Raw genomic sequence first — 24,423 nt, 5'->3', positions numbered from 1 at the left:
TGCGGAGATCATCCGTTCACCTACTCTGCATCTCACAAAGACACGCCGATTGGAACCAAAAATCTCCAATTTGGACTCATCAGACCAAAGGACAGATTTCCACCGGTCTAATGTCCATTGCTCGTGGTTCTTGGCCCAAGCAAGTCTCTTCTTCTTATTGGTGTCCTTTAGTAGTGGTTTCTTTGCAGCAATTCGACTATGAAGGCCTGATTCATGCAGTCTCCTCTGAACAGTTGACATTGAGATGTGTCTGTTACTTGAACTCTGTGATGCATTTATTTGGGCTCCAATTTCTGAGGCTGGTAAGTCTAATGAACTTATCCTCTGCAGCAGAGGTAACTCTGGGTCTTCCTTTCCTGTGGCGGTCCTCATGAGAGCCAGTTTCATCATAGCGCTTTATGGTTTTTGCGACTGCACTTGAAGAAACTTTGAAAGTTCTTAAAATGTTCCGGATTGACTGACCTTCATGTCTTAAAGTAATGATGGATTGTCATTTCTCTTTGCTTTCTCTTTGTAATAGAAATAAGGCCATGCTCATAAACAAATAAATGAAAAATGTCCTTCCTCATCATAAACGTCACTGACCGCCACTGCTTTAACATGATTTCACATCTGTTGATCCCAGGTCTGCTGTTGCGTCCTCCTTCAGTTACTAATCTGCATGCAATGTTTTCTTATTGTGAGGATAGACGCTGAGAGACGAGAAGCAGGTACAGGGAGTGAACATTTAACATAAACAGACATGAAACAAAACACGGACAGCGTCTGGACATGGGGAAACATAACGACATTACTGCTGACACGGGGATCAAACTGAGGAAGAGTCAGATATAGGGGAGGCAACACAGGGATCAGACTGAGGAAGAGTCAGATATAGAGGAGGTAATAAAACAGTGATGAAGTCCTGGTGAGTCCAATGAAGCGCTGATGTGTGTAACCATGGTGACAGGTGTAATGATGGGCGGCCTGGCGCCCTCGAGCGCCAGGGAGGGGGAGCGGGAGCAGGCGTGACACTTATCAAAGGTCACAGTTTATTTTCTTCTGTGTTCAGGTTAGACGTAATCATTGTAGAAAGACAGACAGTCCAACCTTCCATCTTATCATCTGTTATTGATCACTTATCAGGGATCAATCAGAATAGGCTCTCTGTTGTCTGTACCTGAGATGAGTAGGTCAAGTGTTATTCAGTGAGTTCATCATTTAATTGATCTGTGTTACCCCCTCCCACTTCCTCTACAAATCAACTTGTTGGACAGCCCTCGTGATTCCATCACCACACAGGAACAAGTTCAACATTGTTTTCTGTTTTAGTTTCTTTAATAACAACCTAATGCTAAATCTACAGCCACGTTTAATATAGAAGGCTATTTCCATACAACACAAAGAACACATCATCCGCATATACTATTACAGGGGGGGGGGGGGGGGGTATCCCACAGGTGCAGGCTTTTATTCCAACCCAGCACTAATACATTTGATAGGTATTTAACTGTCCAGCCTTTGATTAGCTGGATTCAATTGTGTGCGTGCTGGGCAGGAACAAAGATGTGCAACCCCTTGTGGGATACCCAGAACCCAGGTTTTTAAAAACACTGACTTGAATCATAGAGCAAGGAGCTCTGTCGCCCTCTAGAGCGCATGTTCAGAGATAAAACCATCTCTTCAGTGTAGAGCCATGGAGTTCTTACCACAGCCAGGGGTGTATTCAACAGGAACCAAACGGAAGAAAAAAACTGACAAAACGGGGGAGGGAAGGACCTGAATGTGTCCAATGAGAGAAACGCTTGTTTTTCCTTGCGAAATGTAAATAGTTGCAAAAGATTTTGCTACGGTTTACATTAATGAATACAGCCCATTATTTTCCACTAGGCCCAGCCTCCTCACCCCTCCTGCAGAACTGGATCGAGAATGTTTTATTTTTTTTTCTGAGCATATATATATATATATATATATATTCATTCTGTTCTGGATCATTTTAATTTATATGTTTTGACTGTAGCTTTAATAAGAGGCTCATCAGAAGAGGATATGCATTAGGATGACAGAAGGGAATATTGTAGTACATTTATTGTTATTTCTCTGATGATACCATCAATTTGATATGATTTATTTGACAATAAAAAATTAAAAAAGACAATTGGAGGATAACACAAAAAAAACGTTTTTAAAAACGTTTTTCCATTGTGGTCCTCTTCATACATGTTACACATTCACAGCTAAAAGCTGAATTGCAGTGAACATCATCACATGGCCAATATAATGAAACAAGTGAAAAAGACCAACTCATTGGAATAGTTCTCCAGATGACAGTGGTCCCTGTCGTTGGTAACCAATCAACTGGTGCTTTTCTGAAATACAACAACAAACTATTTTGTAAGAAATGTAGAATATGCGATAGTGAGATTATTATTTTATTTTTTACAATAACAAACAGTCAATTTAACATGACTGTCATTGCCACATAAACCATGTGCAGTTTTAAATCAATTCACTAAGAAAGATGGAAGAAACTTTAACAGTGGATTATTTATCTATAGGCTAGCTAAGAAAATCTAGATTTTCACCCCATAAAGCTTATTTTTTGCCCAGTGCCAAACCTAACCACATCTCTGCCCTGTAGACAGCAGCACTCTTTCTTCCCCAAGTAAAGGATATCCTTGAAAGTGGATTCGATAATCATATATTATTTCGTCCATTTCCATTTTGTTTGTTCCTCATCAGCTAGAAGACAGAAGGTTCCCTTCACCATCTGCAGAGAACACGATGAATGATCACTAACCAAGTCTGCAATAAAAAGTGATAATTCCAGTACTGTAAGTTATTACAACTACATTGTGGAGTCTCATATACACAGACAACAGAAAATGCCTTAAAGGGATAGTGCAACATTTTTGACAATCAAACCAAATGCTAGCATGCTAGTTCCCGTAGAATTCCAGTCGTTGCGCTAACGCTAGTTAGCAATGGATCCAGAAACGACATCAATCTTCCTTCAAACCGCATGCAGATACATACAAATGCTATCCATTAGTTGATCTGACTCTACTGGGAAGTAGAAAAAAGGTTTGGCAAAATGTTGCACTATCCCTTTAACATACTGTAATAACTCTGACAAACAACCCTTTGATAGTTTTATTTGATTTATTAGGATCCCCGTTAGCTGACGCCAATGGCGACAGCTAGTCTTACTGGGGACAGCTAGTCGTACTGGGGACAGCTAGTCGTACTGGGGACAGCTAGTCTTACTGGGGACAGCTAGTCGAACTGGGGACAGCTAGTCTTACTGGGGACAGCTAGTCGTACTGGGGACAGCTAGTCTTACTGGGGACAGCTAGTCGTACTGGGGACAGCTAGTCTTACTGGGGACAGCTAGTCTTACTGGAGACAGCTAGTCGTACTGGGGACAGCTAGTCGTACTGGGGACAGCTAGTCTTACTGGGGACAGCTAGTCTTACTGGGGACAGCTAGTCGTACTGGGGACAGCTAGTCTTACTGGGGACAGCTAGTCTTACTGGGGACAGCTAGTCTTACTGGGGACAGCTAGTCTTACTGGAGACAGCTAGTCGTACTGGGGACAGCTAGTCTTAATTGGGTGCTTTTCTAAACCAATACAAATATATTAATCCAAAAATATCGATTTCAATTAGTTGATTATTAAATTCATTATTTATATATTACATTTTGATTACCTGCGTATGTCTATCTGCAGTTCCTTCATGTCTCTGCAAATCATCTTCTCTCGTTCTACCATCTTCCTCAGCATGGGGATCAATAGTTCCTCTCTCTCCACCATCTGTCTCATTTTCCAGGTGTGGTCCATCAGTTGACCTTCTCTTTTCTCTCTCTCCTCCCTTATCCTTCTCTCCATCCACTCCTCCCTTGCTTTCTGTTCTTTCATCTTCTGGGCGAGGGCCAACAGTTGCTGTTTTATTTTCTTTCTCTCCTCCTCCATCTCTCTCTCCTTCTTGTCCAGTTCCTCTAGAAGCGCCTCCCTCTTCTCTTCCCCTCTTCTCTCCCTCTCCATTTCTCTCACCCGCTCACAGATCCTTCTCTCTTTCTCCCTCCGCTCGTTCTGCTGCCTCTCTCTCCTCATCACCTCTTCCATCTCTTTCCTTACCTCCTCCTCCCTCTCTCTCCCCCTCTCCCTCGCTTGCCTCAGCTCGTCAGTCTGTCTCTGCCTCAGTCTCTCCAGCTCTCCCTCGTACCTCTCCTTCACCTCCTCCTCCTGTTTCTTTATTTCCCTGGAGACAGGCTCCCTTCTTCCTGGAACAGAGGAGAGGAGAAAAGGTGTTATAAGGGTATTAAAACCTTTTGATAAATCAAGAAAACTACTTGGCACATCTGAAAATACTTTTCAATGGCATTTTAAAATTGATCTCCATCTGATCTACATTATAAACGTTTATTGTAAAAGTTTTAATGTTGTCTGTTTTCTTCCAAAAGTGTACATTTTTCCCTTTTGCAATTTGACCTAATGTTTCTTTCTGCTATGATTTTGAATGCTACTGAATTACAGCACAGACCATAAAATAAACGTTTACAAACAAAACATTTATAGCATAACTCCTTGATTACAAAAACAAAATGAATTCCCTTCCATAGTAATACATTAGATTAGGTCAAACTCACTCTACACAAACCTTCCATAGTAATACATTAGATTAGGTCAAACTCACCTTTAGTGGGGAAGGAGGCGATGGTGGACGACATGATGATTCTGGACCAGAGACTCCAGCTACTGAGGAAGTACCACCATGTTGCTTTTCGCTCCCACAGTGTGAAGAAAGTGAAATAAAGAAGTGGTTAGACGGTTCCTCTTCTTCTTATGTCCCTCTGAAATCTGAACTGCATTCATTTATCAAAAGGTCAGAGTTTATTTTCTTCTGTGTCTGTGTTAAGGTAAGATGTAATCATTGTATAGAGACATACAGTCTGACCTTTCACCTTTTCAACTTTCTTTGATGACCAATCAGGAATCAATACAAATAGGCTCTCTGGTATCTAATCTCCCGGTCACCAAAACTACTATTATCCATATAAACATAGTCAGTCAGGTGAAGGGCTCTCTGGTATCTGTACCACAGTAGGATTAATCAGTGAGTTCATCAGTTAGTTCATCTGTTCCACCCCATTTTTACATTTAAATTTTTAGTCATTTAGCAGACGCTCTTATCCAGAGCGACTTACAGTTAGCGCATACATTATTTTATCGAACCCACAACCCTGGCGTTGCAAACGCCATGCTCTACCAACTGAGCTACATCCCCTGCCGGCCATTCCCTCCCCTACCCTGGACGACGCTGGGCCAATTGTGCGCCGCCCCATGGGTCTCCCGGTCACGGCCGGCTACGACAGAGCCTGGATTCGAACCAGGATCTCTAGTGGCACAGCTAGCACTGCGATGCAGTGCCTTAGACCACTGCGCCACTTAGACCACTGCGCCCCCCCCCCCCCCCCCCCACACCCCCACACCCCAACTCTACTTGTCGTTCCTGATCCATGAAGAGTATGTGCATTTAGTCTTTCCAGATACAAACACATTCATTTCTATACTGCTATGCAGCCTACTGTATAATTTCAATACCAGGGTCAACTGCTGCTGCCCTCTAGTGGTGGGAGGTGTAGAGCGGAGGAAGGAGCTGCTGCTGCCCTCTAGTGGTGGGAGGTGTAGAGCGGAGGAAGGAGCTGCTGCTGCCCTCTAGTGGTGGGAGGTGCAGAGAGGAGGAAGGAGCTGCTGCTGCCCTCTAGTGGTGGGAGGTGTGCAGTGCAGGGTGGTTGTGCCAATACAACCTCATGCTAAATCTACAGAACACACTTGGAATGCTTTGCTCTTCCTATTCAACTGGTGATAGCTCATCACTGTTTCTTAAAGAAACGTCACCCTTACAGAACTATATGGAGAAAATATGTACCATTTCTTGGAGTAGGTCTTATTTTAAGATGACGTTGAATTTGCTTTTGCTGAAGTACCAAAGTCTTGGGCACAAAGGAAGACAAAATGGAAAAATCACGTGAAAGCATGAAGTCATTTTTATTTCTCTATAGTGTCCCCCTCAATCAACATGTCTTTAGACGTATTTCAGCAAACTACCAATTGATAAACAAGCTCAGACCAGTTTGGTAGAAAAACCTATAACAATTACATGATTCACCCACCCAAAAAAGTTATTAAATGGTTGCAACTTTACAGTTTAAGTCAGTGGTCACCAACTGGGTCGATCTCCAAGGCATCACAGAACATTTCTGTAAAAAACAACAACTATAAAGCAAAGACAGTACAGTATGAATACAGGCTAAAACTGCTTCTCCAATAGAAATCTCCGATCACACTTGTAGGCGATGTCATGGCGACGTTGGCTAGCTAAGCTCATGCGCAGAAACACGGCATCGGGTCTAACCGTCGTCTGGCGCCAAACTGCGCATGTGCAGGGCCGTCAATTCAAAAGGCACTCCTTTGATATTAAGTTGTTTTTTGACAAAAAATGAAAACGTTTCAGTTTGTCACTTTCACGAGGTTCTAGTAATAACATGTTCAACTACTTAAGACATTGGCTCAAATCTAGGTTGTGCCTTTAGATTAGGAGAACACGTAGAACTAAGGAAGACTAGGTTGTGCCTTTAGATTAGGAGAACATGCAGAACCAAGGAAGACTAGGTTGTGCCTTTAGATTAGGAGAACACATAGAACTAAGGAAGACTAGGTTGTGCCTTTAGATTAGGAGAACATGCAGAACCAAGGAAGACTAGGTTGTGCCTTTAGATTAGGAGAACATGTAGAACTAAGGAAGACTAGGTTGTGCCTTTAGATTAGGAGAACATGTAGAACTAAGGAAGACTAGGTTGTGCCTTTAGATTAGGAGAACATGTAGAACTAAGGAAGACTAGGTTGTGCCTTTAGATTAGGAGAACACGTAGAACTAAGGAAGACTAGGTTGTGCCTTTAGATTAGGAGAACACATAGAACTAAGGAAGACTAGGTTGTGCCTTTAGATTAGGAGAACACATAGAACTAAGGAAGACTAGGTTGTGCCTTTAGATTAGGAGAACACGTAGAACTAAGGAAGACTAGGTTGTGCCTTTAGATTAGGAGAACACGTAGAACTAAGGAAGACTAGGTTGTGCCTTTAGATTAGGAGAACACGTAGAACTAAGGAAGACTAGGTTGTGCCTTTAGATTAGGAGAACACATAGAACTAAGGAAGACTAGGTTGTGCCTTTAGATTAGGAGAACACGTAGAACTAAGGAAGACTAGGTTGTGCCTTTAGATTAGGAGAACACGTAGAACTAAGGAAGACTAGGTTGTGCCTTTAGATTAGGAGAACATGTAGAACTAAGGAAGACTAGGTTGTGCCTTTAGATTAGGAGAACATGTAGAACTAAGGAAGACTTGTCACTTCTCTCATTGACTTCTCACACCCCAAACCCCGGCCTGGAATGATTGGCCTGTTTCACAAGCTTTCACCGAAGCCTCGCGATGTTGCGCCTCTGGGTTTAGAAACTCTGTGGATATATTATTATTTTTGTTTCACGCTATTGGCGGTAGGTGCACTTGATTCAGCAGCCCTAGTGCCGGGAAGGCAACATGTTCCCATTTTGAACCATTTCATTTCATGTGTCTGAAGGTTGAACTCTGTCTACCCGGCAGGCCCAGAGAGCAAATCAAGTGCATCTACAGGCCTACCGCTGGCCAATCAGATAGCTCAGATCACCATGTCTGCACAGTTTCCTCGAGCCATAGACTGTAAAATTAAAGCCTCGAACGCACAGCAAAGTTGATACTGCTGAGATGAACGTTTTTAAAACCATGACTAGAGAGAGACTCGATAAATACAGCAAAGAGCTGTTGTTTTTATGAGTAAGTTCATATGTGTTATTCAGCACTGTCAACAAGCCATAACATGTGCATTCTCCCTACTTCCACTCAAGCTACAACCAGCACTGCAGCTGTAATGAATGAGTATGAGAAAGTGTTTTGATAAACTTGCGTTGTTATCAGTAGCGGCTTGTGTCTTTTTTTTTATATCGAGGAATATTTTACTTCCTCTGGTCATAGGAGTAACAACATGAATTGGTGCATGAGACAGAAATAATGCAGTGCATGAAGAATGTGTCCCAGTATGTGGTGATCATGTATTGGGCCTATAGCTTACTGCACAAACCTCATTGCTACAGAACTGGTTTTAATTGCTTAATGTTGCATAGACTTACATTTTTTAAAGTAATGTATTTTAAAAATCTGAGCGGTAGAGCATTTTGACTCAAAAAGTGATCTTGACTCAGAAAAGGTTGGTGACCACTGGTTTAAGAATTTCTTAAAAATGTAAAAGAATAGAGGAATAGACCGATTATACAGTGGGAAGACCTTGCAGACATTTGAAAAAAAATTGAGCAAGGAAATAATATGTACTAATAATGCTGAATCTACTTTCTACCTTCTGTGCTGTCAATTGTCTTAGCACCAGTTTAGTTTGGACTTCCCAAGTAAAGGGTTTTCCTGAGGGTGGATTCCATTGTCATAATTATTTTACGGCGTTCCCTTCTTTGAGTCGGCTTCCCTTCATCGACTGTGACATCTACGGTGTTTGCCACCATCTTTGCATTGGCCTGCGGGTTCACAAATGGAAGTATGATCACTACATACAGGCTGGAAATCATTTGTTGCAGATTTGGGTTTTTAGAAGTGTCATTGATTTGTATAATGTGTTCTGGTTTATTTTTTGGTGTTGTATGTAAACATTGGAGGAATCAAATCTTATACGTTGAGTTATGAAAGAAAAACACAGTTGTGAGGTATTTTTTTAGGTTATATTCTTCAAGAATCAACAGGTAATATCAAGAAATTGAAATGACCATTGAACAGATTCCCCAGATACCTAATTATAGCTTTAACAATGAATAGAAAAGTTGCCAGGAAAAGTTGCCAAAAACACTGTACCTTCACAAACAAGTTATAGAGATGTTCTCCTGCTGCATCAGGTGAGGAAAACACTTGACTAATGTTGTAAATCATGTGTGATCCAGAGGTGCTGTCCATCACGCCCACATAATCTATAAGAAGAACATTATCTGTCAATGACTTGTTCTTTTGCAGAACTTTTAGAACACTTGTTTGTTTACACACACAGTACCAGTCAAAGGTTGGACACACCTACTCATTCCAGGGTTTTTACTTTATTTTTTTACATTGCAGAACAATAGTGAAGACATCAAAACTATAAAAGAACACATATGGAATCACGGAGTAACCAAAAAAAAAGGTGTTAAAACAAATCAAAATATATTTGAGATTCTTCAAAGTAGCCACCTTTTGCCTTGATGACCTTGCTGACAGCTTTGCACACTCTTGGCATTCTCTCAACCTGAACAAACCTCGAAAACTAAATCAAGAGAGAAACCAAAGCCTGCAACTGTCTTTTTTTAAATGTCTTTTTTTTTTTTTTTTACAAACAAAACATATATAGCTCTTGAAAAATAGCCAAGCATTCACGCAAGTGCAATTACCTGTCATGGCTGCATAAGCAACCAGCATGTCGTTGATGCATGGTGGCACTCGAGTGGACCGGTACTCTTTTGTAGCCATGGCTTCCTTTGATAGTTTTTCATCAGCAGCAGAACCAAACGTAACTCCAGTATCACGGTTGCCTTTAAACATAAACATGGCAAGACAGTTACTCTACATAAATCAGATAATAAACGTAGGTGTAGTTTCATGATTATAGATTTGCGAGGTGACTGGGGGGGGGGTCAGTCAGGTGGTTACGTAAAGACGTCAGTATAATGTAGTTTAGGATCGATCAGGATGGTCTGAAATGGCTTGTCACTTTTAAATTCATCCATGTACTTTTTACTGGTTGTACGTGCTGTTGGTCCTTTTAGCTGTAGGAGGTGGAGATGGAGTTGACAAGAAAGTGTTTATTTTCCACAACTTTCATTTTCTGTCAGTTGTATTTTCAACCTGTTGACCCATTGCACGTGATGCACCATATGTAAACAATAGCTCAATGTAACCGAACGTAGTTGACCAAAGCACGTTTCCTAGCAATCAGCACAAAGTGTTTGCCGTTCGGTCTGTGGTTCAGTTAGGTTCGGCCATATTGTGCAAGTGTTTTTTTTCTACGTGCGAATTGCATCAGTATTGAAAATACATTGAACAAAAATATAAATGCGGCATGTTGGTCCCAGGACCTCCCACAGACCACGTGTAACCACGCCAGCCCAGGACCTCCACATCCGGCTTCTTCACCTGCGGGATCGTCTGAGACCAGCCACCCGGACAGCTGATGAAACTGTGGGTTTGCACAACCAAAGAAATTCTGCACAAACTGTCAGAAACCGTCTCAGGGAAACTCATCTGCGTGCTCGTCGTCCTCACCAGGGTCTTGACCTGACTGCAGTTCGGTGTCGTAACCGACTTCAGTGGGCTAATGCTCATCTTCGATGGGCCACTGGCACGCTGGAGAAGTGTGCTCTTCATGGATGATTCCCGGTTTCAACTGTCCCGGGCTGATGGCGTCATGTACAGCACCATGTGGGCGAGCGGTTTGCTGATGTCAACGTTGTGAACAGAGTGCCCCATGGTGGTGGTGGGGTTATGGTATGGGCAGGCATAAGCTACGGACAACAAACACAATTGCATTTTAATCGACGGCAATTTGAATGCACAGAGATACCGTGTCGAGATCCTGAGGCCCATTGTCGTGCCATTCATCCGCCGCCATCACCTCATGTTTCAGCATGATAATGCACGGCACCATGTCGCAAGGATCTGTACACAATTCCTGAAAGCTGAAAATGTCCCAGTTCTTCCATGGCCTGCATACTCACCAGACATGTCACCCATTGAGCATGTTTGGGATGCTCTGGATTGACGTAGTGTTCCAGGTCCCGCCAATATCCAGCAACTTCGCGCAGCCATTGAAGAGGAGAGGGACAACATTCCACAGGCCACAATGTGTCATGCTGCATGAGGCAAATGGCAGTCACACCAGATACTGACTGGTTCTGATCCACGCCCCTAGCTTTTTTTGTTTGTTTTTTTATCCATTTTTCAAGGTATCTGTGACCAACAGATGCATATCTGTATTCCCAGTCCTGAAATCTATAGATTAGGGCCTAATGAATTCATTTCCTTATATGAACTCTATCACAGTAAAATCGTTGAAATTGTTGCATGTTACGTTTATATTTTTGTTCAGTATACAAAACAGTGCATAGCACAGCGTACTGAAGGTAACATTTCCTTGTGGATATTATTTCAGATTACCTCCGACATAGGGACAAAAATCGTCAGACAACAGTTGAAGTGAAGTTTGTTTCAACATTCTGACTTGTAATGGGACTGTTTTGGAATGCTGAGCCTACATGTTGGAGACGAGTGTGTAAATATTTCACCCTCAGATTCTAAAAGAGGCTAGGTTGAGATCACAAAATGTACTGATCTAGGTAGGAAAGTGTAAACGTACTCCCCCTGCAGGCATCTATGATGAAGATCTTAGGTTTCCCCTTCATCTTGCGACACAGCTCGTCTCCAAACGGTTCGATTATATCTTTTACTGGTGTTGGTGTACGTTTATTGGAGGAGGTAAACAGACCAAGCAACGCTGGAGAAAACACCAGGAGACCACCTTCTATCGATTAGTACAATGGATTTATTAGACAGAGTGTTAATCTAGCATAAGCTTTACATGCATGGACCTTGTCAGTTGTCCCATAATGAGGCAGCTGAAAAGGGTGGTTCTTACAGAGTATACATGAGTATTTAAGTGTAGCAGAAGCATGGGCGTGTGTTGTCTCTTCTTCCTCCAGATTGGTCCATCCTGGCGTAGGAGGCGGGTCTGCTCTGTCCAGAGCAGGAGCCCCATTGGTGCACGGCAGAGTCCTCTGCCCTTGGCACCCGACCAGTAGTAAGGGGGTTTTGAGAATGAGTGTGCGTGCAGTGAGATGTTTGTGTGTCATGAGAATGACTCGTGGGGAGTTGAGAATGAGTGTGTGTGTGTGTGTGTGTGTGTGTGTGTGTGCTCGTGAGATGGTATAACTGAGAGGCCTGGGGCGTGGGTGTTGTCCTTGGCCACCTGGTCACAAGATAGGAGCCTTGTCTATTCATTGCTACTCAAATGTTATACACAAACAATCTGCACACTGTTAAATATCAGACACATGACACACTCCTGTAACAGCACACATTGATAACAAGCTCCTAAACATCAATTGGTCTTGCACAACCTTATTCACTACGACAATTAATATATTTACTACTACACTGGCAGCCTCTTTTTATCTGCACCTATGATGACATCCCGATGTCCGTGAGACGAAGTCACCACAAACACACAGCTGATGTCTCCACTGCTGCTGTTGACGCCGTTTCTGAAGTCTATCACCTCCTGCTTCATTTCCTGAATGGAATAATACATTGATCAATCAATGAGATCATGTTTTAAAAAATATATACTTATTTGATTGATTGTGTAAATGGTGTAACATAACTTTCCATTGTCATACCTGAGCTGTTTTGTCGAGTACAATGTGATACTGGAAACCAAACCGCTTAAAGAACTTCTCCATTGTTTTGACGGTCGACTTCAATACCGCACCGGTTTTCCTTCATCTCCTCCTTGTCCCGGACACATAGCAATAACGCTCTGTGTTCTCCCCTCATGTCATAACTTCCAGGCCTCTGTTAGACAACAAAAACCAACATTCTGCATCAGAAGACATGTGAAATGATTTTAGGATAAATAATTGTACTTGCAGTGATGTGGGTTAGAGGTGCAATGATTCCATTCATTATTTAATTTCCTCGTACTAAAGTTGTGGCATAACACTTCAACTGTGTATGAGCACGGAGTATATGAAGTGACAGGATGCAGACACAGGAATTAACAAGGTCGAGGTTTAAATAATGAGAAAGATAAATAAAAGATAGCGTAAACGACGTTTAACAATCACACACACACAACACAGAACAGTCCAGGGCTAAATAGGGGTGGTGATGAGATGATCCGGTGAAGGGGTGACGTGACGATGTGGAATGACAGCTCCTTGTGGTGCTCCGGTATAGTGTGGGAATGGTGATGGGGAGAGTGACGTGCGTAATGGTGCCTGACCAAAAAGGGTTTATTGTCCAGTGAGGTGACGTGTAGCGGAGATAGCAGTGGCACGGTGGGCAACCCACATTCAGAGACCAGCTCCCGATCTATAAGGTTCCTCGCTGATCCGGAATCTATCATTGCAGTAGAAATGGAAGAGAAGGCATGACCAGTCGCCGTTATGGGAACTAAAAACAATGGTTTTGTGATAGGAGATGACGTGACACTCACGGGAGTCATACCGCCTAGATAGGGAGCCGTCATGGGATCTGTGGTCCATGGGTGAGGACTCGGAAGCAGGGCGGCTTCCATAGCTCAGATGGGGTGAGCGTCGAGGCTCCGGGAGGTGTTGGGAACGCCGTCTCTCTCTCTCTCTCTCTCTGTCTCTCTCTCAACATGTCGTCAAGACAGATGGACGTGGTGATGAGGGTATCAAGGTCCATCTCGTCGTCCCGACATGCGAGTTCCGTCTAAACAATCGCACAGAACAGTCCAGGGCTACATAGGGGTGGTGATGAGGTGCAGGTGCGCCGGAGGTTATATATATATATTTTTTTTTATTTAACCTTTATTTAACTAGGCAAGTCAGTTAAGAACACATTCTTATTTACAATGACGGCCTACACCGGCCAAACCCGGACGACGCTGGGCCAATTGTGCGTCGCCCTATAGGACTCCCAATCACGGCCGGTTGTGATAAGCACTGAGATGCAGTGCCTCAGGGTGGGTTGGGTTTCCATTCCGGTGTTGCCGAGGTGGTGCGCTCAGACCGGTGGCTCAGTAGACCAGCGAATCAGAGCGCCGGAGGGGAGCAACCGGAGGAGACGTGACATCAACTCTTTATTTACAACTGGCTGGGAAGTCAATTTTCAAATCTGTCAGGACTGTATAATAGTGAATGAATTGACACTCTCCCTGGGGGAAGGTACTGATTAGTAATTGGAATTTTAAAAATCAACTCACCCTTTGCTTTATTTAGTCAATAGAGTCAACTCACCATTTGCCTTTCCATGTTGTCCACAAGAGTGTTGTTTCAAATTTTCACTCTCAATGTTTGTGTCTTTTCACCTACACACGCGTCAGGAAAGTTCAGGTACTTTCCAAAGACTTGGAACTTCCCCTGACCTTAATGAACAGCAGTAAACCACTCATATAAAGTCTCTGCTGTAAACAATTCACACCCTTTCAGTTTCAGTATGAGTGCTTGTTGTTATGCTTGGCTTGAAGCCAATATTATTACCCTGTCCTCTTTGCATGATACGGGTCTTATTGAGAGATACAGTGCCTTCAGAAAGTATTCGTACCCCCTTGATTTATTCCACATTTTGTTGTGTTACAGCCTGAATTCAAAATTGATTAATTTTTTTTTCTCTCTCACCCATCTACACACACAATACCCCATAATGACAAAGTGAAAACATGTTTTTAGATGTTTGCAAATGTATTGACAATTAAATACAAAAATATCTAATTTACAAAAGGTATTCACACCCCCTGAGTCAATACGTGTTAAATTCACCTTCTTCAGTGATTACAGCTGTGAGTCTTTCTGGGTAAGTCTCTAAAGAGGTTTACACACCTGTATTGTACAATATTTGCACATTATTATTTTTAAAAATTCTTCAAGCTCTGTCAAGTTGGTAGGTGATCATTGCTAGACAGCCATTTTCATGTCTTGCAATAGATTTTCATGCCAATTTAGGTCAAAACTGTAACTAGGCCACTCAATAACATTTCAATGTCGTCTTGGTAAGCAACTCCAGTGTATATTTGGCCTTGTGATTTAGGTTATTGTCCATCATCTGAACTGGCCTTCAGCATTTACCATTACATCCCATTGAGACTGTTTTTCTAAAGCATTCTGGGTTTGTTGCAAAACGTATGAGTATCCCCCCGCATATTCATATGTACATTGCAAATGCAACAATAAGCAAATGAGAAACCAATTTTAATCAATCTTAGATTGGTACATACATTTTTCGACTTCTACATTTAAAACAATCATTTTCAACCCATGGATGGTTAGTTGTAGCATCCATAGCTATGCATTTGAGAGTGGTTACGTTTCTCCTGCCCCATCCCTTAGATGTTTACCATAAGAAGTGGCACGGTGACCTATACTAATTGAAATTAGATTTTTGTGTCTAAGCCTTTTCACATTTAACACAGGCGTTGTAAAAGTTCATCATTGTTTTGGGGAAAATATCTGCATTCATATTTCAAGTCATTACAAACGTTATGTCATCAAGGTGAAAGAGGGTTGTGACACACTGTCGCTATGACACACCCACTAATATGCAAAGTGTGTTCTTGTTCTAGCCTAGAATAGCCTCTGAGCTGTTTTGAGATCGATCTTTTTTGACTAGGTGCCGTTAGTGTGGAATCACTTTTGTTTTTCGATCTCTTAAAAAGTCAGCACTCAACACAAGAGCCGTATTGTTTAGGCTGAGAGCCAGGCTTCAAAATGGACAGATATGATTTAAGTGGCAAACGTGCAGCCTTGATAATGTGCGGTGGGGGTAGACCGGGCGCTGAGTATGACGTTAAAAGAATAAAGGAGTTCTGCAAACAGAATAAGTTTCCTGAATCTAGTTATACGGTTGAATGCAAAACCAAAGAGGTAAGTTACGTTATATTCAATTCAGTGTTTTCTGTGAACAGGCAATCAATAACACTCTGATTGCAATAATTACTATTCAGAGAGGGGTAAACACTAACTAAGCTAACTTACGCTCAAGTCGAAAACAGCTTATTTCCTACTGAAGTTTCATCTAACTAGGCCCAGCATTAATGTTATCACTTATTATTGAGTTCAAGGACATAGACGTAATTTCCAGCTCGTGTCATTGACCTCTGATCAACCTTTATCTAACTCTACTTAACAACAACAAGGGAAACAAAACAACTAATAAAAAAAACAAAAAGTATGTAGAGGCGTAGTGCATGAAACTAAAACAGTGTTTACATTAGCGTCCATCATCTGAACTGGCCTTCAGCATTTACCATTACATCCCATTGAGACTGTTTTTCTAAAGCATTCTGGGTTGGTTGCAAAACGTATTAGTATCCCCCCGCATATTCATATGTACATTGCAAATGCAACAATAATCAAATGAGAAACCAATTTTAACCAATCTGGGATTGGTACATACATTTTTCAACTTTTACTTTTAAAACAATCATTTTGATCCCATGGATGGTTAGTTGTTCAAATCAAATTGTATTTGTCACATGTGCCGAATACAACAGGTGTAGACCTTACCGTGAAATGCTTACTGACAAGCCATAGCTATGCATTTGAGAGTGGTTACGTTTCTCCTGCCCCATCCCTTAGATGTTAACCATAAGAAGTGGCACGGTGGACCTATACTAATTGAAATGAGATTTTTGTGTCTAAGCCTTTTCACATGTAACACAGGCGTTGTAAAAGTTCATCAATGTTTTGGGGGAAATATCTGCGTTCATATTTCAAGTCATTACAAAAGTTAAAAGAGGGGATCGCCCATAAGGTGTGACACACCACCGCTATGACGCAACCAGTAAGACTGCATGTCACTACAAAGATGTCTTCTGGTTCAGTTCCCTATAGAGCCTCCGAGGTGTTTTGAGACGTCGTTCACTAGGTTAAGAGAGGGAAAGGCAAAACAAAGAAACAAAGAAAGAACACAAAACAACTCGTCCACAAAAGTGTCGTTTCAAAACGCCATGTTTGTGTCCTTTTGTCTACATCTGTGTTAGGAGTGGATACTTCTGGTACTTTCCACAGACAGTGCTCAGCACCTCCCCCTCAGTTTCAATATCAATGTTTGTTGTTATTTTTTGGCTTGAAGCCGATATAATGTCACCATCTGTTTTTCAAAAGCATGATAAGGGGGGAGTTTGGTGACATTTCCATTGTGGAACAGAGGAATAGTGCTGTTTTGGTAATAGATGTTGGATGAGAGGTGTTCTTTGAAAACAGTGTACTGGAACAAACAAACAGCTAGTGTGACAACCTGGTCTCACAGCATTTCGTATTATTCTGTACATAAATCCGAGACTGTCACACCCTGGCTCTGGGGACTCTGAAATGCAGCTGTATATCGTTGTCTCTGTTTGGCACTAGTCGGTGTGGGATCTTGTTCCGTTAAGGTTTGTTTTGTGTAACCTAGGACTTCACGTATCGTTTGTTTGTTGTTTTGTATCGTGTTAAGTACTAAATAAAATGTACGCTTATCACGCTGCGCCTTGGTTCCACGAGTCATTAAACGATCGTGACAGAAGATCCCACCAAAAGAGGACCAAGCAGCGTGTCCAGGAACAGACAGCCTGGACCTGGGAGGAGATCCTGGACGGGAAGGGATCCTGGACTTGGGAGGAGATTCAGGCCGGAATGGATCGCCATCCTTGGGAGGAGACTGTGGAGGCGCGCTATAGAGAGGAGCAGCGGCAACGCAGAGGGTACCGGCCGAGGAGGAAGCCCGAGAGACAGCCCCAATAATTTTTTTTGGGGGGGCTAAAAGGGTGGTTGGCGGAGCCTAGAGGTAGAGCAGAGCCAACTCCCCGTACTCAGGCTAGGCAGCGTGTGACTGGGCAGGCTCCGTGTTATGCGGTGCCACGTACTGTGCCGCGAGTGTTCCGGCACAGTCCTGTACGTCCTGTGCTAGCACCACGCACGTGTCGTGCAAAGATGGGCATTCAGCCAGGACGGGGTGTGCCGGCTAAACGCTCGTGGTCTCCAGTATGCCTCCTCGGTCCCGTATATCCTGCGCCAGTGCCACGTGCTGTAGCGCCAGTACGAGTGCACAGCCCCGTACGTCCTGTGCTGATGCCTCACGCGTATTGTGTGGAAGTAGGCATTCAGCCAGGACGGGTTGTGTCAGCTCTCCGCTCCAGACCTCCAGTCCGCTTCCACAGTTCGGCCCGGCCCGTTCCGGCTCCCCGCACCAAGCCAGTGGTGCGTGTTCCCAGTCCAGCCCGGCCTGTTCCGGCTCCCCGCACCATGTATTAATTTGTGAATGCCCATCACCTATTTTATGATATGTTACAAATTACAATTCATATTATATGTTATGAATTTGCGAAACGTACAATATGTTACGAATTTGCAAAACATATATATTATGAATTCTAGCTAGCTTGGAACTAGCATTAGCTAGCTGGCTAATGTTGGCTAGGCTAAGGGTTAGGGGTTAGGGTTAAGGTTAGGAGTTAGGTTAAAGGGTTAGGGGAAAGGTTAGCTAAAAGGGTTAGGGTTAGGGGAAGGTTTAGCTAAAATGGTTAAGGTTAGGGTTTGGGGAAGGTTTAGCTAACATGCTAAGTAGTTCCAAGGTAGCTAAAAAGTAATAAGTAGTTAAAAAGTTGCTAAGATGCTAAAGTTGTCCGTGATGCGATTCAAACGTTTGGGTTATACGCCCACCCATCCACCCCAACTTACCACCCTACTTTCGTTTTTGCCTTAAGTAACCATCTGTCTTATGTTGTCATACCAAACATAAGCTATCATATCAATTTGAGTGTCACATCTTTTTAGTTTACTATGTTACGTCTAGTCTATGAGACCAGGCTTAGTATGAGCAATGCAAATGAATGAGAGCTAAAATAATAACAATAATAATAAGACATCGATAAGGGAGAGAAAAGCATTACAAAGAATGAACACAACATGTATTCTATTGTTTTACTATAGACCATGTTGTTTTTCTTTTAACCCCCTAGGACTTAAGAGTAATTAGTGCTGAAATCAATACTTTTTTGTTAACCAAAGGATTTTTGAAAGAAAACAAACATTTGAACCCAGGTCTGGAATCTCATTCCCTGCTGTATTTGACAAATTTCAGGACGTAACTGATGCACTGAAGTCATTTCGAGACAACCTGAGCGGTGACGTCAGTTGCCTCGCAATGTTTATCATGGCCCATGGTGCACTTGGACACATTGAAGTCAATGATAAAGAAGTTCTGGATCTAGAGGAAATCTACCAGATGTTTAACAACAGCCAGTGTCCAGCCCTCCGTGAGAAACCAAAGCTCTTCGTTGTGCAAGCCTGTAGGGGAGGTGTGTCTCTTTACATATTGGTGTTTGAAAGCTTGTGATCTTTGTTTACATTGCTGGTATAATGTTTATTGATAAATACACCATTTGTCTCTATTTTCTGTATTTATTTTCAGTGAAGGAACGTCCTAAAGACCCTTACACAGATGGAGGTAGATCTTCTGGTGCGTTCTCAAAAAGGTTGCTTCCCACCGAGTCTGACTCCATGGAAGTGTATGCAGTACCTCCAGGTTAATTCTTTCACATAACCGAGTAGGCTATATCCTTCATGTAATAATGTAATGTCCATTTTTTTAGTAACCTTTTTTTTCTGAAGGATGTCTCTTTTCTTTCTTTTTTTTATCACAGGAAAACTTGCCATCAGACACCCGGACAGAGGATGCCCATTGTTTGAAGAGATGCACAAAGTGTTTACTAAGGATTCAGTCGTTAACCATGATGTGTATGAACTCTTCACAGAGGTCAGTACGGTTGATGGAGAAACATGCTCATAAAGTCACATTTAAAGGGGTTTACGTTGTATTATTATTATTATTTTTGAATCTTTTTCCAGGTGAACCGACGGCTGGGTCAAAGGAAGGATGGTAGAAAGGACGGATACGAACATGATGATTTAATGCCAACATTAGGAGGCATCAAGAGAAACCCATCGCCAGTAGAATCATCGGATGATATAGGGCGCTCTCTTCAAATCGTGACCAATCTGACCAAAAAGTTGTACCTCTGATAGGGAGATGGGAGGAGGAGGGAGAAGGCTATAGGCACCCTTTGAATACAGTATACTTCGGTTCAAAGGGACATTCACTTTTGAATGGCAAGATTGCTGCCAGTTTACATTGATTTATAGCCTTCCCTCTGATCAGGATATATTAATAGTTTAAGCCACTAAGAGTGAAATATTGAAAATAATGGACCTGGGCCCGGTTTCCCAAAAAGCATCTTAAGGCTTTGTTTACCTTAAGCCGTGTTCACATTGGCAGTTTAAAGTGACTTTCTATCTTCCTAGATCCTTTTCTCCACCTTGGCAGTGCCATTAATCACCATAGCGATAAAGGCCACAAAGTCCCACCTTCTTAACCTTTAAAATGTCAGGTTCATCTTGGTGCAACCCCTGCAGCTTGTATCCACCACCATGGACTCTTCAGGAGCACCATTCAAACCCTCAACCCTTTGAACCGCTGCTGCATAGGAAATGCTCTGTACAACCCTAACTTTGGCCTCCTCCTTTTCTTTCACCCCTTGTCGGGGCATTCAAAAGACGTGGCTTCATGGTTCCCACGACAACTGCAACATTTCACTTTTTCATCACTTTTATATAACACTTTAAATGATATTTTCCACAACTTGGACATCTCGGGTTTCTCCCGTCTGCAAACCCTTGACACATGACCAAAAGCTTTACAGTGAACACATTGCATTGGTCTTGGGATAAATGCTCTGACTTTGTAGTTTATATACCCCAACTGCACTTGAGTAGGGAGAGACTCCATATCAAAAAACAAAAGAACAGATAAACTCTTCACTTTTTCATCATTCACCACTCGATTTATCAAACGTGCATCCCCCTTGAGGGGTGCCGTGTTCCGAAGAGACACACACGACACTTCAAACTTTTCAAATCGGGAGAGCCGCAACACACGTTCCTTCTGATCCGCAGAAGTACCAAAAATCACAACAAACCCGCCTCTCGTGATCCTCACATCCTTCACTTTACCCATCACTAGCTCCACCAGTTTGGATAGCTGAAATGGATTCTTCAAGATTGGTATTTCGATAAGCTGCTCCTCATTAACAAGCCTTACAAGATATAAAGGGACATTCTCTTTACTGTACTCTACTTTGCTCCTTTTTTCCATTATTTTGAACAATATTCCAATCCTCCTTGATTCTACCGCCATTAGATTCACAATCCAGTTCATCGTCTGCCTCCTCCATATTTTCCCTGTCACGTCCCATTGCTAAGTTGCTAGCTAGCAGACATCCTAGTTAGCTGCCTCTCATCCCGAGTTCCTGGTTCGCTCGAAATGATTGAATAACATGTATGTGTACATTTATTTTGCCACGTTAATTATCCTAAGCAGCTACGTTAATTCTCCTAACCTGCTACGTTAATTATCCTAAGCAGCTACGTTAATTATCCCAACCTGCTACGTTAATTCTCCTAAACAGCTACGTTAATTATCCTAACCTGTGTGGGAAATTATTCTCTTATATTTTAGATGTGCTGTTAGCTTAATAAGAAAGCATTCATGATTAAACATAAAAGGTTTGTACTGTACTGATATAGACTGTTTAACATAACAAGCTGTGATTAATGTGAGGAGCTGTTAGGGAGTAGGGTGAGATAAGGCTTGTGACTCACACTGCCTCTTTGTTGAACCGTCCAAGGACGTAGGTACAAAGAGTAAAGTTAGGGTGGGAAAGTACAGGGAAACTGTGTCTATGGGTGCTGACTCTCTGGACAAGTTGCAAAACAACCAACACCTGGCAACAGTGAAGCGCCAAGGGGCTGGGACCAGCCTGTGCGCCAACGATAGGCTGAGTAAGTCTAAACCACGCTCAGTCTCTACTCTGATTGGCCAGCAGGGAGCGGGAACTATCTCTGTCAGAGTATTTAAAGAAGAACTTATAACAATGGATCAGTTCTCTGAGTGCCCTGCGTGGTATTTCAGTGGACCCGTATATACGAACATCATATTTACCATTGAAGTGTTTTTTGCATTAATTAAAATACTAGTCTATTATAGAAGACGTGTATTGACCTCTTTTTGTTCCAATACCAGATTTGAATTGACGCAACTTAACATTGACTTCCCCAAAATAACATGGTCGCTGTGGTAGAACGTTTATTTTGAATGGCGATTTTGTGCATGTATCAAAATCCCATCAGGTAGCCCGATTTCAGATTTCAATTTCCCTGTATTTAGCGCCATCCATCATTCCTTCATTTCTGACCAGTTTCCCAGTCCCTGCCGATGAAAAACATCCCCACAGCATGATACTGCCACCACCATGCTTCACTGTGGGGATGGTGTTCTCTGGGTGATGAGAGGTGTTGGGTTTGCGCTAGACATAGCATTTTTCTTGATGGCCAAAAAACTCAACTTTCGTCTCATCTGACCAGAGTACCTTCTTCCATATGTTTGGGGAGTCTCCCACATGCCTTTTGGCGAACACCAAACGTGTTTACTTATATATTTTTTTAAGCAATGGCTTTTTTCTGGCCACTCTTCCGTAAAGCCCAGCTCTGTGGAGTGTACAGCTTAAAGTGGTCCTATGGACAGATACTCCAATCTCCGCTGTGGAGCTTTGCAGCTCCTTCAGGGTTATCTTTGGTCTCTATGTTGCCTCTCTGATTAATGCCCTCCTTGCCTGGTCCGTGAGTTTGGTGGGCTGCCCGCTCTTGGCAGGTTTGTTGTGGTGCCATGTTCTTTCCATTTCTTAATAATGGTTTTAATGGTGCTCCGTGGGATGTTCAAAGTTTCTGATATTTTTTTATAACCCAACCCTGATCTGTACTTCTCCACAACTTTGTCCCTGACCTGTTTGGAGAGCTCCTTGGTCTTCATGGTGCCGCTTACTTGGTGGTGCCCCTTGCTTAGTGGTGTTGCAGACTCTGGGGCCTTTCAGAACAGGTGTATATACACTGAGAACATGTGACAGATCATGTGACACTTAAATAAAGTCCACCTGTGTGCAATCTAACTAATTATGTGACTTCTGAAGGTAATTGGTTGCACCAGATCTTATTTAGGGTCTTCATAGCAAAGGGGGTGAATATATATGCACGCATGACTTTTCCGTGTTTTATTTTTTTTAGAATTTTTTGAAACAAGTTATTTTCTTAATTTCACTTCACCAATTTGGACTATTTTGTATATGTCCATTACATGAAATCCAAATAAAAATCAATTTAAATTATAGGTTGTAATGCAACAAAAAAGGAAAAACACCAAGGGGGATGAATACTTTTGCAAGGCACTGTACACACCACCCCATTGTTGCATTCCTACTGGGAAGACTACATTTGCGTTCTAGAGGCCTGACATGAGCATGACGCTGCCCATTTGCCTATAAAAGGCCTATTTTGTTTTGAATATAGAAGTATAGAGTAGAACATTTACAAAAAATGACATTTCACAGTTAAATGAATGAAAACCCACCCATCTTTAGGAGGACAGGAGTTTCAACAGAACGACAGCATGTGAGAGAAAAGGAGAGTAGAGTTGGAAGTTCTACATTTATTATAGAACCACCTTTTGAAATCCAAAAGACGGGGGGGGGACAGGGATTAAAAATAACAATTCATTTCACCACTTAGTAACGCCTTCCTAGTAATAACTCTCATTAAAAAAATGTACAAATGTTTGTTAAAAATTTAGTAATATCAAGCCTTCAAATGATTTTGGTTACAGATATAATACATTATGAGAAGAAATCTACCAACGTCATGTGATTAACAAATGATAAAACACTTTTAAAAAACAACCCAACGACAAATAGTATGATGAAAAAATAAACAATTTGAAAACCAAAAATCAGCATGTCCTATATTGGTATCTGAATATACATAAATAGAGACAATGAGGTAACTGCTAGTAGTGTACCAAGCAGGAGAAATAACAATAGAACAATAATTAGAATCCTATGACACAAAATGGACGCCATGACGACAGTATAACACCTTTAACCCAGGAAACAAAAAAACAGGAAAACGGAAGCTTTTGACCCCCGTTGCCATGGCTACGACCAATGACTTTACGCCTTTAACGCTGAGCTGACAAACCACATTGGACACTGGAGAGAATGGTTTCTTTTAAACATGTAGGGTGAAGACCTTGTCCCAGCTAAACACTGATCTAAGATCATTAACCCACCTGTTGGTTTCATGGCTTTAAGGAGGGTAAATCTGGGATTTAAAGGCATCTCTTATTTATTAAGACACTGCAGGTGCCTGGCTGACATTGTTTAATACACTTTTCCCTTCTGCTAGCTGTCGTAAGGCCTACATAAGACTGTCGTAAGGCCTACATAAGACTGTCGTAAGGCCTACTTAAGGTTGCTGTGAGCCTGACATAGAGCACATATCGTGATACATAGTGGGTGAAGGACCGTAGGAGGCCATGAAGAACTTGACATAGGGTGACATTGTGCATGTTAAGACAGCCTTATGTAGGGTTTATGACAGCCGTTAAAGGACTACTTCTAAAGACACTGGGTAGACAGAGAACACACCGGAAAACAGGGGGATCGAAGAAGGGAGAGAGAGAAGGGGGGGGGGGTGAGAGGCATCCTAGAGGA

At 42.2% G+C, this 24,423-nt stretch overlaps 1 protein-coding gene and 1 pseudogene across 2 annotated transcripts; one reads left to right on the top strand and one right to left on the bottom strand.

Annotated features, from left to right (window-relative positions):
- Window positions 1-8,464: 8,464 nt before the first annotated feature.
- Window positions 8,465-14,101, bottom strand: LOC311123028 (caspase-14-like; annotated as a pseudogene). Its single transcript has 7 exons — window positions 14,087-14,101; window positions 12,503-12,677; window positions 12,262-12,396; window positions 11,464-11,553; window positions 9,503-9,643; window positions 8,937-9,049; window positions 8,465-8,605 (listed from the first exon to the last, which is right to left on the bottom strand). The product of its transcript is annotated as a caspase-14-like (transcript).
- A 1,305-nt stretch (window positions 14,102-15,406) lies between these two features.
- On the top strand, window positions 15,407-21,867 carry LOC311123026 (caspase-14-like). Its single transcript, XM_084197316.1, has 5 exons — window positions 15,407-15,709; window positions 18,909-19,125; window positions 19,239-19,352; window positions 19,471-19,583; window positions 19,676-21,867. Exons 1-5 carry the CDS (start codon window positions 15,554-15,556, stop codon window positions 19,847-19,849), a joined length of 774 nt encoding a protein of 257 aa, XP_084053442.1. The 5' UTR covers window positions 15,407-15,553; the 3' UTR covers window positions 19,850-21,867.
- Window positions 21,868-24,423: the final 2,556 nt, after the last annotated feature.

The sequence above is a fragment of the Coregonus lavaretus genome (assembly GCF_964263955.1).
Source record: "Coregonus lavaretus genome assembly, contig: HAP1_SCAFFOLD_2764, whole genome shotgun sequence".
In the NCBI taxonomy this organism is placed as follows: Eukaryota; Metazoa; Chordata; class Actinopteri; order Salmoniformes; family Salmonidae; genus Coregonus; species Coregonus lavaretus.
Note: the sequence above shows the minus strand (reverse complement) of the source record. Positions and strands in the feature narration are given on the sequence as shown.

Coding starts and splice junctions, on each gene's coding strand:
- LOC311123026 (XM_084197316.1), top strand. CDS start 15,554: ATGGACAGATATGATTTAAGTGGCAAACGTGCAGCCTTGATAATGTGC. Junction 19,353..19,470: donor AGTGTATGCAGTACCTCCAG/GTTAATTCTTTC, acceptor TTTTTATCACAG/GAAAACTTGCCATCAGACAC. Junction 19,584..19,675: donor TGTATGAACTCTTCACAGAG/GTCAGTACGGTT, acceptor ATCTTTTTCCAG/GTGAACCGACGGCTGGGTCA.